Source organism: Sycon ciliatum, chromosome 2 (genome assembly GCF_964019385.1).
Source record: "Sycon ciliatum chromosome 2, ocSycCili1.1, whole genome shotgun sequence".
NCBI classification, from domain to species: Eukaryota; Metazoa; Porifera; class Calcarea; order Leucosolenida; family Sycettidae; genus Sycon; species Sycon ciliatum.
The window spans coordinates 36,460,538-36,478,686 of NC_088644.1; the positions used below are offsets into that span (position 1 = coordinate 36,460,538).

The 18,149-nt window shown below is 48.4% G+C and overlaps 3 protein-coding genes across 4 annotated transcripts; 1 reads left to right on the forward strand and 2 right to left on the reverse strand.

Annotated features, from left to right (window-relative positions):
• Nucleotides 1–1,478: 1,478 nt before the first annotated feature.
• LOC135809880 (CCR4-NOT transcription complex subunit 2-like) lies at nt 1,479–7,520 on the forward strand. Its single transcript, XM_065323322.1, has 2 exons — nt 1,479–3,258; nt 5,689–7,520. The coding sequence occupies exons 1-2, from the start codon at nt 1,616–1,618 to the stop codon at nt 5,933–5,935; spliced, it is 1,890 nt and encodes a 629-aa protein (XP_065179394.1). The 5' UTR covers nt 1,479–1,615; the 3' UTR covers nt 5,936–7,520.
• A 1,171-nt stretch (nt 7,521–8,691) lies between these two features.
• On the reverse strand, nt 8,692–11,702 carry LOC135809883 (mitogen-activated protein kinase 14B-like). The gene has a single exon (XM_065323328.1). The coding sequence runs from the start codon at nt 11,024–11,026 to the stop codon at nt 9,596–9,598; it is 1,431 nt and encodes a 476-aa protein (XP_065179400.1). The 5' UTR covers nt 11,027–11,702; the 3' UTR covers nt 8,692–9,595.
• A 628-nt stretch (nt 11,703–12,330) lies between these two features.
• On the reverse strand, nt 12,331–17,949 carry LOC135809881 (uncharacterized). 2 transcript variants are annotated; one of them, XM_065323324.1, is made up of 3 exons: nt 17,827–17,949; nt 14,597–16,178; nt 12,331–13,198 (listed from the first exon to the last, which is right to left on the reverse strand). In XM_065323324.1, the coding sequence occupies exons 2-3, from the start codon at nt 16,064–16,066 to the stop codon at nt 12,905–12,907; spliced, it is 1,764 nt and encodes a 587-aa protein (XP_065179396.1). In that variant the 5' UTR covers nt 16,067–16,178; nt 17,827–17,949; the 3' UTR covers nt 12,331–12,904. The 2 variants fall into 2 exon arrangements, with proteins under 2 accessions (XP_065179396.1, XP_065179395.1); XM_065323323.1 differs by lacking the exon at nt 17,827–17,949 and having other exon boundaries at nt 14,597–16,210.
• Between the last annotated feature and the right edge of the window lie 200 nt (nt 17,950–18,149).

Genomic DNA, 18,149 nt, shown 5'->3' on the forward strand with positions numbered 1-18,149 from the left:
GAGGGATAACCTGACTGATCGTCACTTGCGGGTTGCAGTTGGAGGTGAACTTTCCAGTCCGTACCCGACCAAAGCTGGCGTGCCGCAGGGCAGTATCCTTGGTCCTACCCTGTTCATCCTCTACACCAATGATGGCGAGGACCACCTCCCACCAGGTATGGAGGTAGCAGCCTACGCTGACGACACCACTCACTCTTCCACTGCCTCACATCAAGAGCTGACATCGATTGTGGCTCTGAGCTCCTCCAGCAGGGCATTGATGCGTTTTCCCGTTGGGGACATAAGTTAAGTGGAGGATCAAATTTGAGCCCTCCAAGACGCAAGCTATTTCTATAGGCCACCATCGCCAGCCCTGGGAGCTCCCTCGAGCAACATTTGATGACACACCGGTCAGTGAAGAGAGTCGGCTGAAACTCCTGGGAGTCACCTTCAACGACACCCTGAGCTACTCCTTCAACCTCTGCTCCCTAGCTTCCCGTGCTAACCAGCGGATTGGCTTCCTGAAGCGAGCGTCTCCCATTCTGGACGCCGAGAGCCGTCAGCGCGTCTACAACGGCTTTGTGCCACCCACACTCGAGTAGTGCCCCTTACTTGTAGTGTGGTTGGGCTCACCCTCGTCCCATCTTAAGGGGGTCCGGGTCTAGGTTTTATTTTTTGCACGTGGCGTGATTGGCTATCACCAATGCACCATAGCCTCCATGCCTGGTTGCAACGCTAACGCCGAGACCCCTGGTCGGTCGCGTTGCTCTCTGTACATCGGCACGTCGTCCCTACATCCCCTGTGTCTTGTTTTTATGTTTGTCTCCACATGTCTCTTTGTAGGGCTGTGTTCCCAATAATAATAAAATAATAAATAGCCTCTTTTCTTGTATCTGTCAGAAACTCAGAAAAGCTGCCAATAATGTGATAATGGTGATTCAGATTGGACCGAAGGTTTGGTCTGATGGCCTGCTGGGTGCCTGTCAAAGCATTATGATTGAGATTCGTAGTCGCAGATTGCCTCATTCTACTCGCCGGGCTGCCGCCTTCAGTCGTAGTCTTGACTCTTGCTTTTTTTAGTCTTGGCACGCGTAGATACGCGCACACGGCACAGACGTAGACGACGTCATTGTACCAAGACTGCATGCAATTCGCAAGAGTGCCTGGGGGGGGGATACTCTTGATTGTACCAAGACTAAGGCAAGAGTACATCGGGGGTTATGTACTCTTGATTGTACTACTGCGAGTACTGTACTAGCGCCAGATACTGAGATAGCTACCTGTCCTGGTCTACCGCGCCCCGGTGGGTTCGTCTCACATGCATGGCCAGCGATCTGATCTAGCGACTGAGTGAGTGTAGATCTACGAGTGCGTGGCATGCACTGCATGCATGACACTTGCCGTTTGACGGATCCGCTAACTACGTCATATTCATGGCACAAATGATTATTTTTGCGCGCTTATGTAACCATAACTGTTGGCGATATTTTTATTCTCCTCTTTGAGTTTGATGCTAGCGTTGCAAATAAGAACAGAGAAAACTGGTCATTGACGAGAAATTGAAATTATGGAACAAGATTGGAAGAAAGAACTTTGATACTCTCGATGACAGTTGTCGATTCTTTGCCTTCTCGGCATGAGCTTCCAGCACTTTCCAGATGCAGCGAACCCTTTCTCGTCTGCGAGCAATATCAAACGCAGTCAAATAGACTCGAAACAGAATCAACCTCAACTTGCTACTCTCAGTGGGAGGAATTTGGGCAACCCGAATCCTGAGAACGTACCTCGAATTAGTGGTACTAGTAATGTGATGTACCGCCGGTATCGGGCTGACAATGATGATGATGCTGCTGTGAGTTCGTCTGCGAATTTGCCGTCGAGCGGAAGGGATCCTTTGTTTCCCAATACATCTGGAGCTCATGGCTCTGCCTCAGCGAATTATTATGGAATTGGGTCGTCCTTTGGCAACTCGGCTGCTTCGTCGGCAACAACACCATCCAGCAGCCAATCGATAGCAAGTGGAAGGGCACTTCCCGGTTTCATTTCGTCATCATCTGCCTCTGCCCGTGGTGCAGCTTCTCAAATGTCCAGCATCACCAATGATTTGTCCCATTTCTCAATATCAAGTAGTGGTGCCAACCCTCAGGCTGGTTCCAGTAGCCACAATTCCAGTGTATTGTCCAGCCTCCCTGGTGCTACAGCTACCGCAGATAGGACGGACAGGACTGGCAATTCCATCTCCTCTGCATTCTTGTCTGGAAATCTCCCACAGCCTAGGCAGGTGGCAGGTTCATCCAGAATTGTGAGTGCTGGGCAAGCGCAGCGGGGAACCAGTTCTACGGCTGCAGGATCTATGAGGCAGCCAGCCCTTCCACGCATGAATTCGTTTCCTGCTACGTCGGTCACTGGCACCACCGGCCTGTCTAACAGCACACCGTATTACGAGTCAACTGATGCTGAGTTCCCAGTTCTGGGTCGTAACGGTCGACGTGGTAGTCAGAGCAACGTCGGCGTTGTCAACCCCTCGGGACAGTCCTCGTTTCCTGCGGCCACGTCTTCGGTCACGACTCCTTCCAACCAGCGACGACCTATTTACGGCATGTTGACCAAGTCCAGAGACAGCGAGTTTATGATGCACAATGATGACTTTCCTGCCTTGTCTACTGGAGGCAGTGTATTCCATCAGGGGGAGCGAAATGTCCTTGCGGACGGAAAAGCATTTTCGTTTTCAACATCGCTGAGAAGCCTCTCCGACTCTGTGCCATTGGTGAATAATGTCCCCGGTGACACAGGACGAGAAGGTGGTAATGCCCGGTCACCTACTGCAGGGATCATAGGTCAGAAGGTGAAGCCAGCCGGTATGCAATCTCTCCGATCTAGCTTGAGTACTAACGGACGGCTGTCACCCTCTCCACCTCCTCCCAGTGGTATACATATCTCAGCGGAGGGCATTGTTTCCAACATTCCCGACGGCATGGTCACTGATCAGTTCGGCCTCATTGGGCTCCTCTCGTTCATCCGGGCGGCTGAGTCCGAGCCGAACTTAACAGCTCTAGCTCTTGGGTCGGACCTGACCAGCTTGGGACTAGGCGTGACGCAAAACGAGACTTTGCACTCCTCTTTCGCGTCACCATTCTCCGACGGTCCCAGTCGGCCGCAGGACATTGACTTTCCTGTTCCAACAGAGTATGAAGTCAAGCATCTCCTGGTGGAAAAGTTGGCCCCGATCAAGCTGCATCGCTACTGTGAGGATCTACTGTTCTACCTCTACTACCACAGGTAAATACGCGTTACCTTGTTTGTCATTCTACATTGTGTGGTGATGGTGCCTTCAATCTATAAGCGGCTGCAGTGCCTTGCATGAACTTTCACTATACTTACCGTGTTTTATACTGTCCACATGGAATTATTTTGCACACCAGGCATGGTAAACGAAATTATACAGTAGAATCCGCATAATCCTGCATACCAGTATGCAGTGCTGCCAAATAATTTTCGCCCGAAATCTGACACATTAGCTTTACCGCTAAGCCATAAAGCGGGATTCACAGAAGCTTTTTTGCGATGCGACACGCGATGCGACAGGCGCGAAACCGGGAAAACCCCAAATCGCAGCCTTGTCGCACCCCACGCAACTGCCGCAACTGGGCCATCGCAGGCCATCGCAGAAGTTGAGCTTGGCTCAACTTTTGCGATGCGATGCGACAAGCGATTTGGCGTACGATTTTGACCTTTTCTACAGCAAAGTTGTACAAAGGTTCAAGAGTTGCCTATAAATTTGTTCAAGTTGTATCAAACCGCGCGAATATCATGGTGACGTAGCAAGATTTTGTCGTATCACTGACTTCTTCTGTGAATGGTATTTCGCGAGTTCGCATCGCACGCGTCCGTCGCAGATCGCGTCGCATCGCGTGTCGCATCGCAAAAAAGCTTCTGTGAATCCCGCTTAACCCTTTATGTACCGCGCATCTAATGTATGCGTAGGGTACTCCTCGTCAATGATGGACCTATAGGATAAAATCTAGACGCATTTTGTATGTGCAAGTTATGTTTTTCTGAATCTATAATAATGAATGGGTCCATTTGTCAACATATTGTAATCCAGCATGCAACTAATAGTAGGGGGCATACACGGAATACCCAATTATGAGCCAATTGTGCGTAATTCTGACAATTGAGATCGCTACATTTGAAATAAAGTATAGATGTATCAGGGACGACCATTGGGACGCACAGTGACAAAAGGATACCACAGGCACTAGTTGCATGCATAAACAGCACCAGAAGGGGCGGAAAACGGATGTATCGTCTAAATACCAGACGCAAACAATTGCGTCAAATATTCAAATTATTGCAATTATTTCAGATTTGAGATATGTAGTTTTTGCTGATCTACTCACGTCGACCGAGGATTGGCGATTGAGAAGACAAGAAATAGGTACTAGGGGATGACCTCCGCCTGCCTTGGTGATTTTATGCCATCGCTGCCCTCCCTCTCGCTGCTACTTGGAGAGCGAATGCTGTGATGGCTTCAGCGATGAAAATTGGCAGTTTCGATTCAGATCCTGAGGAGATATCGCTGCTTCAGCTCTCTCCAGGTGTCTACCACGACTAGAGGATGTCGATACTAGCTGGAGAAGGCTATATCTCTATTAGCAGCAGCGTGACGGAACGAAACACGATCGAAATTGGCAAAATATATCGCAGAGCGCTGCATTTGCGAAGCGCACTTTTCGCCGCGATCGGTCTCCATACTTTCAAATGGCGACCTACCCATATCATACATCAACATTTTCAGTGGGATCTCAGCTGTCCACTGCAAAAAACCGCGAGTCAATCAGAGAAAGGACGCCGCCGAACGGCGCGTCCAAGTGCGGCGCGCCGAACCGTAAATATCTTTACGGTTCGAGATGGTCGCGGTACATAAAGGGTTAAGGCTGGCCGCATGGGGCGAATTTTTCCTCTCCGTAATTTTTTTGCAAAATATCGCCCAAAATGCGAAGAAAATTCGCTTCGTTGCCATGGTAACCAACATGGCGCCCAGAAGTTGTCATGAATTTTGTGCGCGAGTGTACTGTATTCATTGCCAGCATACATGTACATGTAGTTGTTGTTGTACAGTCAGTGCCACTGTACCCGTAACTGGCACAGTACTGCTAGTGCTAGCCTTTTTAGAAGCACGTGTACAGTGATTTCTGCGTTCAGTTGCGCTCAAAAGTGAAAATACAGGACTTCTGCATAGGAAAGTACGAGTACTGACCCCTGACATTTTGGCTGCTTTTCGCGCAATTCGGACGCATCCTTTTTCGGACCGGTTTTCGGAAGAGCCTTCAAAAACCGGACACTGTCCGAAAAACCGGACGGTTTGGCAGCACTGTATGGTACTTGTTGAGAGTGGTTTTAATTCTGCATATCTGATCCAAACCTGCTAACTATGCATGGCTATGTAGCACCGAGTATGCTTCTCATCCTCTTTCACGCACCCTCGCAATCCACGTTTACAGTCGTACCTGTCCTCCTTAGTGACTGCATGTTGGTGCATCAACTACTGGTCTTCCTAGATAGTTTGTCTGTGTAGTAGTATGCTGGGTGGGCGTCGAAGATCATCGGTGGCCCACTAAGCTGGTCTCCTATTGCCGCCATCGTTGACGACTAATTCTGCTCTGTGTATCCACTCGTGTCTATGCCTGATTTGTTTGTAACTGCCAGCTGTGGAGATGTACTGCAGCTGGCCGCATCTGCCGAGCTCTACCAGCGAGATTGGCGTTTTCACAAGGAGGAGCGAGTGTGGCTCAAGAGAGTGCCGGGCATGGAGCCGTCGGTCAAGACTCAGACATACGAACGAGGCCGCTACCAGGTGTTTGAGGTCAGTGCTTGGCGCTCCATGACGCGGGAAATGCACATCCAGTACGACGAGCTGGAAGACTGCCCACGTTTGCCGGGCGGCGTGCCGTAGTCCGGAGCTAGCTCGCTGACCCCACCAAGCGCAACACATGTAAGTAGTATATGTATATAGTGTACATTCAGGCGGGGGCAAGTGCCAGCTTGCAGGTGCCCGCTTGCAGGCCAGCTTGGTGCTTCTTGACGCTTCTTGACGCGGACGTGTTTCGCTGGTCCCTCTTCTTCTTTTCCCCTTCCTCGATTCTATCTGTGTGAGACAGTAGTATATAATTATAGAGAGAGAGAGAGAGCTTGACTGTGCGCCGTACTGAACGTTGGGTGGTGTCGAGTGCACCTATCTTGTGTACATCTCTTTCCCACTCCTCTCCTTGTTTTGTTTTCTTGTGGAGGTGGGTAATTGTTTGTTTTTTTGTTGGTGTGGTGTTGTAGTTCCATGCCCGTTATAGAGAGTAATGCGCTGCATTATTGAAATGAATACTCTGCTCGTTGAGCTTTTTCTTGCATCCCCACCCCACAAACACACATGCACTTTCCCTTGCATCATGTCGTGTACATAGCTAGTCTAGTCCATAGACGACGTGTGTAGGAGCATCGCAGCTGGTTGCGTAAGACTATTTCATCATACCGGTCATGATACCGTAGCCCTAGCATTCCTCCATGGTCCCAACTAAGTCATAATAGAGCATTACATTGCCAGCATACTTACCTACTCTCACACCATCATACATCATACACACATACAACATACATCATACACGCGTACATACATACGTACGTACATACATACATACATACACCTACCGGCTACTGAGTACTGTCTACTACGTACAATACAATACATACATGGGGCATACATTCCGACGCTCCATAGCAGGCAGTATAACTTTGACACGCTGCTTGGCCTGTCTCCAACTGCCCAACGATGACATCATAGTAACCATGATCATGTATAGCACACTTGCACATACACCCACACACATACTTTTAGCCCATCTATCCATCCACCCATCTACATTAATATTTTGTTTGTAGATCTTTACTTGGCCCGCTTGTTTAGCTGTTCTGTCATCGACAGAAGAGATGCTGTAAAAACATGTCATATACTGCATGAAAACCATGCTTGCCTGATGTCCTTTTCGGCTCTTTGTACATCCACTACTCGTCTGGGCAATGCCATGCTTTTATCCAGCTAGTCCCAATCTCATCATAGAACTGTATTGGCAATGTTGGCTGCTGCAGTTGCCTCCTGGCTGCTGGTCTTGTACCATATGTTCCCCAATCACTGCATGTCCATGTAAGGCGTCAAGTTGGCGATACTTCACGCATAAATAGTTCCTATGCTTTTTTGTCTCTTCTTTCTATACTTGTTTTCTTATCACGCTGCTGCCGTAGTTCCATGTCTTTTCTCTTTTTTTCTTTTTTTTTGAACAAAAGTGATTATTGTACAACCCGTTCCTTTACCCCAGAGAAAGAATATTTCATTTGAATATTTCATCTGAATACTTTCATGTTGTTCTTCCCTCAATTGTTATTCCTCCCCTCTGTCTTGAAACTTTATTTGGTGTTGATTTGATCTGACATAGTACTCTCCTCATATATTTTTTTCCTTGGCCAAGGGAGTGGATGTGTGGTGGTTTCTATCTCGTTTGCTGTTTGTTCTGGCGGTGCTTGCAAGAGTGCACGTCCGTGAATATGTGTGTGTGCAGCCTGAGCCTAACCTGTCTGTCCAGTGGCAGTGGCCCGCAACAGGTCGGGTCCGAGACTGGGGCAGTTTTCCTGTGCACCCCCCCCCCCCCCCCCCCCCATGCAGTGAGGACCTGTTCTGAGCTTTAAAATGATACATGTGCATGCATGACCTGTGACTGTGCTCCTGTTACTTACATGTAGCTGCAGTATGCCTGCAAATCCCACACATGCAGGGGTTGGTTTTTGGGAAGCTGCTCTGGCAATGCATCTTTGTATACGGGTTCTATTCTTTTCCCCTGCATGCACGTGACTGGTGTAGAGTGTACAGAAAACTGCACGGGTTGTGGTCCAGGTGTTTGAATGTGCGTGTGATTGCGGCCAGCGCCTGCCTGGCTAGCCAAACTCGTGGCTGAATGGTGTATCATGGATTTGTGCGTCCATCAGAATGTGCAATTCATCACTTTCCTGCTTGTTTTTTTTGTTGTGCTGGAGACTCAGCAGTTATGGCATCTGCTCATACTACATGTACTTCAAGTAGTACTTAGCACACACAAACACACACACACACCAATCAAAACAGATACAACATGACGTGTTCTTGAGATGGCTGCACTTGCAGTCTGGCACCAGGTGAGTGGCATGCAGGTATTGGTATTATTATGTATAATGTTCCTTGCTTGGTTTTGGACAAGTGTGATCTACGTACATGATATAGCATAGCTGGCTTGTAGTTCCCTGTTACAACTTGCGTTGCTGATTGCGAATATTAAATGCATGATGAGCTGGCAGACACCAATAGTGCATGTCCAGCAGAAAACCAATTTCAGTACAGCAAAATTAATGCAAGCGAAAGCAACATCTGACTAGATTTAGAACATGCCGTCATACAAGAGTACATAACATTTGTTTTCACTATCACGATAACACTGCTAATAAGCATTACTGTGATGTAGGAGATTAACCAGCCATGGTGGAAATGAGGTATGTGCACATTGTACAAGTGATGCCATCCAATGGACTTTGCATCCAAGATGACTGGCGCACACTGGGGGCATATAGATACAGTACGTAAGCTCATGTTGCCTACAGTACCCCCCCCCCCCCCCCCCCCCCCGGGCCATTGACTGAGGTGATGCCTGATGGGGCAGTGAATAATTATTTCCATAATGCAGAAATCAAAAAAATCTCGAAAGTTGTCAGACCTCAAGCTCAAGACACTGAGTGCAAAACTGAACTGCATGGGAACTGCATATAGTCATGTTCCTGAGCAGTAACGCTGCATCCTGAATGAAATGTAGCGAATACACTTGAAAACTTGAAAAGCCAGCGAAACTTATGTGATTGATGATGATCAACAAACAGCTGCTCCTTGATAATGAAAAAAAGAAAAGGGCAGTTCATCTTCGTGGCAATTGGGCAACAGAATTGCTGCACAGAAAGATGTTTATAAAAGTTAGGGATATGCAGCAAGCAAAGCGCAGCCAGAGTAATATCATAGCCACCAGCTCGCATGGTGTGCCATGAACTAATGGCCCGTCGAGGTCATGCATGCTAAGCACAGCCATCAAGAGTCAGATCCACAGTCAAACTGTCCACCAGCCAGCCATGCGTCATACTACAGCGAAACAGATTCCGCAGAAACGGACACCGGCTGTAAACAAATAATTGAAAGTACACGCGGCAAGAGAGTGCATGCATGAGTGTGCAAGCAAGCACTCACATGACAAAGTTGTCAGTAGAGCACAGCAGCAGGCTACAAAGTTCCCAAGCATGTTTAAATCAAGCAGCAGCGCAGAACAGCAGTCTGCTCCGGGTACCCTACTCGGGGACTGTAGCATGCACAGTGTGCAAGACTATTTCAGGTATTTCGCTAACTTCCAATAGCAGGCGCAAGCTACACCGGCTGCAGCTTCTATGCCGGGTGGAGGTTTCAGGGTTGGAGATTTGGGGGGCTGAAGATTATGGGCTGGAGCTTTCAACTGGTGGAAGGTGGTTATAGAGGCTGGAGGTTTCAGAGCTGTACCTTCACTTACGCACTCAGTAGCACAGTGATATTAGTACCCTCCGGGATGGTTGGTAGTTGCTTGAGGGGCGGTGAAACTAGCGCCGGTTCATCAGCACCCTGATGCAATCGCTTCAGCCGTTGCTCTTTCCAGTTGCTCAGTGCCGTCTGCAGTGCTTCCCGTGCTTCGCTAGCCGACTGAAAGGAACTGCAGAGTACACGTTGTTTCTCGGCTTCAAATTCCACCGTCGCTGGTTCATCATCCGGGTCGTGAAAGTCTTCAAGATAGTCATGCTTCAAAGCTGCCTCGACCGAAATACGCTTCCCACGGTCGATGTTCAGCATCTGTTGCAGCAGATTAATGGCATTGTTATCCGCGCCTTTGAAGACTTCTTCGAATGGCTGGTTCCTTGGATTGAGGTACAAGAAGCTGTTTGCATGGCGTCGGACTGTGTCATCGTCAGGGAGGCGCTCCAACACCATTTCTGGTGAATGACCAGCAAGTAATAGGATCTGTGCAAGCTGACTGACGTGGTCGGTCTCACGGAACAGAGGCCGGCATGTTATCAGTTCGGCCATGATGCAGCCTACGGCCCACACATCCGCAGCCACATCAATCCTCATAGTGTTGTACACATGATTGAACTCCAACGGAGTGTGAGGCACACCACTGTCCGACGATGTGCTGTGAGATCTCGTTTGCCGGACAGACGACGAGGACGGGGGCGCGGACCTATCCGCCGGTGCTGACAGATGGTGCTGGAACATTGGTGTGGACGCCGCGGAGTGGCTGATATGCTGCCTGATGCCCAGGTCAGCGATCATCACCTGGCAGTCCTCATCCACCAGAATGTTACTGGGTCTCAGGTCAGAATGTACAATCCTAGCTGAGTGCAGGTACTTGAGGCCGCGCATGATCTGGTACACGATGAATCGCACATGCTTCTCGCTCAACGTCTCTGAGCGGATTATGGTTTGCAATGTACAGGATTTCGGATTTCTCGACGTGACAACGTGCAGGTAGCAACTCTCCTGCTCCAGAGTGCAGGCAAGGGCATCGCCGAAACAATCCACCAAGCCCACGACATTCTCATGCTTGATGTGCATCAGCAACGTCAGCTCAGAGTACAACCTCACTGCCTGCTCCGTGCGGCGGAACGGTCGCGAAAAGCGTTCCAACGTGACATGGTCACCGCTGCGAGTGTCCAGCACGCTGCACACTGCCTTGCAGCACGAACTCTGCGCAGCGAATTTGGTCGAGCACTGCGTCCGAGATACGTACTCCAAGTCCTTGAAATGGCCAGGTAGTGAATCCTTCCAAGGGATCGGCTGATCGGCCGAATTGGCTGCGCACAACGTAGCACCCGTTTCTCCGTCAACGCTCTTTGCACTTCCCAGGCGTTCGTCATCTGTTCTCCTTTTCAGGGTTTCGAGACTTTCACCATTTTCTTCTGACATGATGCTTTTCTGGCTACAAATCAAAACACAAAAGGCAAATTGTTGTGCCACAAGCCTGTTACAGTGTTAGAACACCCCGCGCCGACTTCTGACAGAAATAAAACAAAATTGATGACAAAAGAGGCCTGGCCACTCGCTCCGGCTGATCCGTCCGAACGCTACATGTACTGCCAGCAGTCAGTCCTAGAGAAAGACGTCCTTTGCTAGCACCAGCTGTTTATGCGGCTAAACACCTCCGCAGAAATCCATGTTACCTAATCGTCCTTGCACACATTCGAGTGTACAACCAGACTTACTACCGGACACTTATGTATAAAACTAAAGGCTACATAACGTCATAAGCAGTGAGCTGGCCAGGTGAAGTGCGAGCGTAGCCTGTGCCCGCAGTGTTAGCGTACATGGACTCGTGAGTGTACCGATGGAGCCGTGTTCAGACTTCTTGAAAAACTAGCCATATGCCCATAGCTGATTCATGAAAATAGTGGATTAGTGCTCCATCAATGGACCATCGACATTCTAATCGTGTTCTATGCATGCATTCTTATCTGTACGATCGTAGATCTACGAGTCGAGTAAGAGTTCAGTTGTAATGCACGTGACGTGAGCGAGTGTCCCGCGACGGGCGGCGCCCTTGACTCGAGTGCTATGCTCCATCCACGCCCGCGCCCAGTATACAAGTACATGGTATATGGCCTGGCTCAGGCACTCCACTCTCCAGATGTACAAGTAATGGCAATGGCAATACTAGTTCAAAACTAGTATTACTAGATAAACCTTCATGCTGTCAATCCAACAATATGCGTAGTACTAGCATGCAGCATACTTTCATTCAACTGCACGGCGCCGTGCAGAAGCGTAGTTACATGTACATGTAGTTCTAGCCTCCACCCATGTCACAGTTTGCGCTGAATCAGCTTGGACTTGCGATGTAAAATAAAAGCAATACAATACAACAACAAAATACAATACCCTGGACTCACTGAGGAGTGACGACGGTCCGTCAAAGGCGGCACGTACAATCATGGTTGGGGAACCAACTGGGTACACATGTACCTGGCACAACCATTGCAACCCGGTCAGAGCCGGGTCCGTTCAAGTTCGGCTACTGCATGTACACCAGCCTATGACCAGGGAGTTGTAAAATGTTCGGGCTCCCTGATGTACATGTACATATACATGTATTCTCAACCTGGTCACAAGTGACCCCGTGTTCTTTTTCCAAACGGGTCCAAATACCCCCCCCCCCCCCCCCCAACCGGGTCGCTGATCCGGCTGACCTGGGCTCTCAGCAGACACTGGGGTGGTAGAGGGCAGGGTGACAGTTTAGTAAAAGAAAGATAATATGTGTCAAGACTCAAGTCTTTGCAAACAGCGATGGTGCTTTATTAGCCTTTAGAAAGGCAAACGGGGCCAGCATCACTGAAGTTGGTATCCCTGGTGATATCTGTACTGGGCAAACACTATAATGCAGTGCTCTCGGAGCAGACATTTCATTGGCTTTTATAATACTGGCAAGTTCAACTGCTGAAGGGTGAATTCCCTATAACCCTGCTTATTGAGCCAGGGTCAATCAGGGAGCCTTTCTTGTAGGTTTTCCAAGTGGATGGTTCGACATCCTTCTCATGTGCTCCACACAGCAGTCGCGTGAGTCAGTCAAGTGTCCGCCAGCCAGCGGGAAGTGCAAGTTTAGGAGCAGGCATGTTCTTAAAAAAGCGATATTACCAGTAATCATCACTTATGATTTCCGAGTTCTGTTCATGTGGAAATAATAATAGCAATAGTGATGTAACGAATAATCGATTATTCGAATTTCCTCGATCTCTTGGACCTCAACGAATATTCAATCAGATAAAATCTGAAAGAGTAGAACGCAACCTTTCAAGAGTAGAGCATCAAAAGTCCTGTGTGTGGGGTCATTGTAACATTGGAAACGGCATTGCCCTGGGCCTCCACTCCCACCAAGGGATAATGATAGGAATTGCCCAAGGGCACAGCCTCATCTGTAGTGTTAGTTGGGTTGACGACAACTACACCTTTGGTGAATTGACGAACAAAGCTTGCATGACCAGCTGGTTGATATTTCGTGACACCTGCAGGAGGGTAAGTCTCTGTTGGTGTGCCGATGTCCAAGTAAAACCAGTCATCAATATGGACAAAGCGTGTTCCATTGGCCTGTGAGAAGGAAGAATATAGTCCCAGATACCAGCAAAGGTGTGACAGCATACAGTAAGCAGGAAAAATCGGGGCATGAAAGCCAGTGAGTAGTAACGTGCCAACCTTTTTTCTTTTTCAGATGACCGAAACGATGCAGGGATGATTGATATCAGGGAGTAGTACAATACTGTACTCCCTGGTTGATATCGGTCAGTTTTAGCGCACTATTTTTTTACGAAGGCAAATGTGGGGGGGGGGGGGCTGTTTCGTTAGGATGGAGCAACCATGAGGCCTTGAAGTAGCCAATCCCAAACACACCCCTCTCTTTGGTGGACAAATGTACCGACTCTGTAATATACATGTATGATAGATACAAGAGTACAGTACTCTTGCTAGATCGCACCATGCAAACATTTGAAACTAATGTACCTTGAAGTAAAATAATAATGCTACACCGATTAAAAGGGCTGGGAGGCAAAATTGCCATTACAATTTCTGGTATGGCCAGTAATCAAGGAAGCAAGTACAGTGTACACACGGTCGTAATTTCACATACACAACTATAGTAGAGGACTGCCACTTCTCTGTTGGTAGAAAGCAGAAGCGGGGTCTGGGGTTGTCCACTGGCTGGGAGGGGGGGGGGGGGGGGGGGGGAGGGGAGCGTCCCCCTTTGGACACCACTGCAGAAACGAAAGCATTTTTTAGTATGTCAAGGGCCCGAAACAACAGATTAATGCACTTTCATGAATAATCGTTTTCGGTCGATTTGTCGGAACCTGTTAATCGGAGTGCGTCCGAAAAATCGGAATGAACCAAGGGAAAGCCTTGATATTATGGATACCATTTCCGCTCTCATCGTATATGAAGTCACACGATGAGCTATCACTAATGACATACATGTAGACAGTGAGTGCAAAGCAACACATTTCACTTGGGAAAAATCATAATGATGCCGCCAAAAATGCGTTTATGGGAAAGAGTCAGCTTCCTGGATACCTCTATTAGTTTTCTTCTTTCAGAGTTTGAGCACAATCTAGTTTTTTTAAACAACAATTTAATCCCATTTCAGTTCATAGCCTCACTCAAGACCTTTTCAATGAGCTATCATAAGCGTAAATCGGACAATTCGTTGCAGAGTTATGCCGGTGCATTTCGTGGCATGGGTGCATGAAGTATTGACGTTGACCGAGGTCGGAAAATTTGAGAGGGATGCTTGAGCACCCAAAGCACCCCCCCCCCCCCCCCCCCCCCCTGGGTACACCACGGCAGATAGTCAGACAAAGAGATTGACAGATTGTCAGGCAGAGAGATAGACAAATAGTCAGACACAGAGATAGACAGATACTCAGACACAGAGATAGGCAGATAGTCAGCCAGACAGAGAGACAGGAAGGCAAAGGCAGCACAGTTCGGTACCTGATAGTACGCTGGTATGCCAAAGTGCGTTCTCGTCGATGGACCGGTGGCGGCCAGCAAGTAGCTGGCGTAAGCAAAATGCTGCAGCTGTGTCCTCTGCTCGCCCATGCCCTCCATGGGAAAAGACTCGCACCCAGCACTCGACATCATGGCAATTAGTGACAAGTTACTCTGCGATGCATTGCTGATCAGCTGGATATTTCTCAGCCAGCCGTCTGGGTCTTTGTATTCTACTACAAAATCCTCTGGGGGTCCACTGCAAGAATTAACACCAGGCTTCGTAGCCTGCAGGGTCCCTGCAAAAGCCTCCAAGTCGTATGCATCCAGAGGTCGGAAGTCTCCTGGACCCGGGATCAGGAAGGATCGACCATAAGTGAAGTAGGATGCTCCCACGTTATTTGCCAGAATTAGAGGAAAGAATCCCAGTGTTGCATGCACGGACTCAAACACTGCTTGAAGACGCTTGCGCTGAGCATTGGAAAATTCTTCGGCAGTGTAGGAAGCCTTGGTGGCAAAGTTCCAGTAGGCATCTCCATGCACCGGTCTTCCACCAACATCAGTAGCCTTCAAGACATGATCGGAGAAGCAGTCGAACCACGAGCCATTGTACCCCGCTGAAACTGCTTGAAGTGTGAAGTTGATGAGCACGGCGGACGCAAAGCCACTGGCTGGATCAATGTCGTACGTGATGGGACTGTCATTACGATCAAACACTTCACCAGGAAGACCATTGCCATGTTCACTCTTCCACAGTGAGGCTTCATCAATGAGCCAATTCTCTGATAGTTGCTGGCCAGGATAATTCTTATAAGATGGTCCCAACACACTCATATTCTTTGAGTGTGCAGCCGGTGATGTACCGTCAAAGCCCCGCAAAACTGTCACTTTCTGAATTGTCCCGTTGGCCTTAGCCAGCCTCGATACTTTGTGTCTTGGTGACTCGACTGACACAATTTTTGCTAGCTCGTTCTCCAGCCTCAAGTATGTTACATATTCATCTTTGGTGGATACATTCCCTGCGCTTGTGCTGGCAATCAATGGCGAATGCTTGTTGTCCAGAAGAATATCAAGCTCAGTGTCTTTCTCCGACACCTCTGCATCCAGCCATCCGGTACAGTAGTAAATCGTCGACAATCTTCCGCCATGCGTATTCTCTATACCTTTAGCACTGGCGATGTGACTATTGATGTACTGGACAACACCCATGCCGGGCCTAGTCTCGTGCATCAACTGCAGCCAATTGCTGGTGTACTCGCCGTGCAGGTAATCGAAGCTCTCCGCTATAGTCTTGATGTCGTCCGCAGTAGGCAGCGGTACGGCCTTGTTGTGCAGCGCTTCGCCACCAAGCGCCGCCAGAGGGTACCTAGGGTGTTTGGCATCACAAAGGTAAGTACTTGGGGCGACAATGCCGACCAGTGCGTGGACTAGAAACAAAAAAGGACGTAGTTGTACATTCGTCGAGCGAGCCATTCTTCCGCTGGCTAGAAAGTCCTCAGCTCACCACTGACACCAGGCTGAAAATCGCTCCTGGATTTCACAAGGTTTTCATTGTTGTATCAGTGTCAGTCTATCACCATGCTCACTGTATCAGGGGCAACAGGGAGTAGGACACATAAATATAAATTATTATAAATTAATATTAATAATAATACAATCATGTAGCTCAGTACGACAGTAGCTAGCTTAGTAGCTAGCTGGCTACCGGTATACCGGCTTATAACATAACTCATACCGGTACTTTTTTTTAGTTAGTTAGTTAGTTATAGGCTCTGACCGTACCGCTACTAGGCCTTGACGGATTATGCTAATACTTTCGTGAAATTATGCTTTTCGCATTGCTGAAAAAATTGCAGAATTATGCTATTTTTATGCTAAAAGTTATCATATTATGCCGCATTATGCTCACGTATGCTGCTAATGTATGATGGTTCTGTGCAAAATAACAGAGGAATTTTATTGTAGAGGGCGTTGTACTGTAGTAGCAAAAGTTCAACGGGGTCAACGCACCGTCCGACCTAGCTAGCTACGACCATCACTGATTGTAGTGGACTGGACATGTTATCAAGGGAGTCGTAAACCTACAACTTCCTAGTGCATCTACTTGTACTTGTACTTGTAGAACATGTACAACTATAATGGAATTTGATGCGAGCGGGCGGATTATTACAATTTTATGCGATTCGTATGCAATTTGCCTCAAATTATGCGATTATTCGATTTTGGTAGGAATTATGCGAAAAATTATGCTAGCATAATCCGTCAAGGCCTAACCGCTACAACTAAAATTATTCATTTTACTAGTAATTAATTTAAAGGGGAAGTTAAGGCAAAAATCAAAATTTTACCAGTTGTAGTCTTCGGGGTGCTGAGTCGAATGGTCTTGGTCCGAGAAAGCTGAGACGCTCCCTTCCTACTTGAATCCCAATCGAACTCGCGCACTTCCACCGAAACTGGGTGACTGCGCCCTACGAGATGGGGATTTGTATGCAAAATGTCACTAAAAGCGCCATTTCGTTCTTGTAAAAGCACGGATGACCGCGATTGGCCCATATGTTGTAGTCTTTTGGACGCTGGTTCGACTGGTTTTGGTCCGAAAAGGCTGCGATGCAGCGTTCGCCCCTAATTCCCAATCGAACATGGTTGAAGAAATGGTCACGTGCTCCTGGGTGCCAAAATCACCTGGTCACCACGCCAGCAGGCGACAACTTTCACACCAAGGTTCAACTCGAGTGACAGGACTGCACCCAAAAAAGGTCAAAACAGGCTAGTAAGTTGTACCCTGCAGGCACGGTGACCAGGTGACTGGTGTACGCAGGAGCACGTGACCGCTTGTTCAACCATGTTCGATTGGGAATTAGGGGCGAACGCTGCATCGCAGCCTTTTCGGACCAAAACCAGTCGACTCAGCGTCCAAAAGACTACAACATATGGGCCAATCGTGGTCATCCGTGCTTTTATAAGAACGAAATGGCGCTTTTAGTGACATTTTGCATACAAATCCCCATCTAGTAGGGCGCAGTCACCCAGTTTCGGTGGAAGTGCGCGAGTTCGATTGGGATTCAAGTAGGAAGGGAGCGTCTCAGCTTTCTCGGACCAAGACCATTCGACTCAGCACCCCGAAGACTACAACTGGTGAAATTTTAATTTTTGCCTTAACTTCCCCTGTAAGTTGTTGCATGAACTAATACAATCATGTACTGGGACTGTCATTACGATCAAACCGTACGTACTTGATTCTTGAACACTGCACTCCATGGATCCACTCTCCAGAGTCCAGACGCTACACGAGAGTCTAGTCCCGGCCAGTAGTCCCCCAGTACACATGGTACATGACTGGAGTATAACAGCACTGTAGTCAATAGTAGTACATGTACTGGGTTGAGACGATGGCCCCGCCCCGGCACCAGTGCAGTGGTCCAGTGCATGCACCAGGTCCAGAAGTCCGGAACGCATCGAAATACAATGACGTAGACCTACCCATCGGCATGGGATCCGGATGGTAAAACTGCGAAACAGAGACCGCTAGAATGTGAACCCACGTACGTCCACCCAC

What these genes read in the sequence shown, in the direction of transcription:
- LOC135809880 (XM_065323322.1), top strand. Translation starts at nt 1,616, where the DNA reads ATGAGCTTCCAGCACTTTCCAGATGCAGCGAACCCTTTCTCGTCTGCG. An exon ending in TTCTACCTCTACTACCACAG is followed by an intron (nt 3,259 to 5,688) that starts GTAAATACGCGT and finishes TGTAACTGCCAG; the next exon opens with CTGTGGAGATGTACTGCAGC.
- LOC135809883 (XM_065323328.1), bottom strand. Translation starts at nt 11,026, where the DNA reads ATGTCAGAAGAAAATGGTGAAAGTCTCGAAACCCTGAAAAGGAGAACA.
- LOC135809881 (XM_065323324.1), bottom strand. Translation starts at nt 16,066, where the DNA reads ATGGCTCGCTCGACGAATGTACAACTACGTCCTTTTTTGTTTCTAGTC. An exon ending in GCATACCAGCGTACTATCAG is followed by an intron (nt 13,199 to 14,596) that starts GTACCGAACTGT and finishes TCCTTCTCACAG; the next exon opens with GCCAATGGAACACGCTTTGT.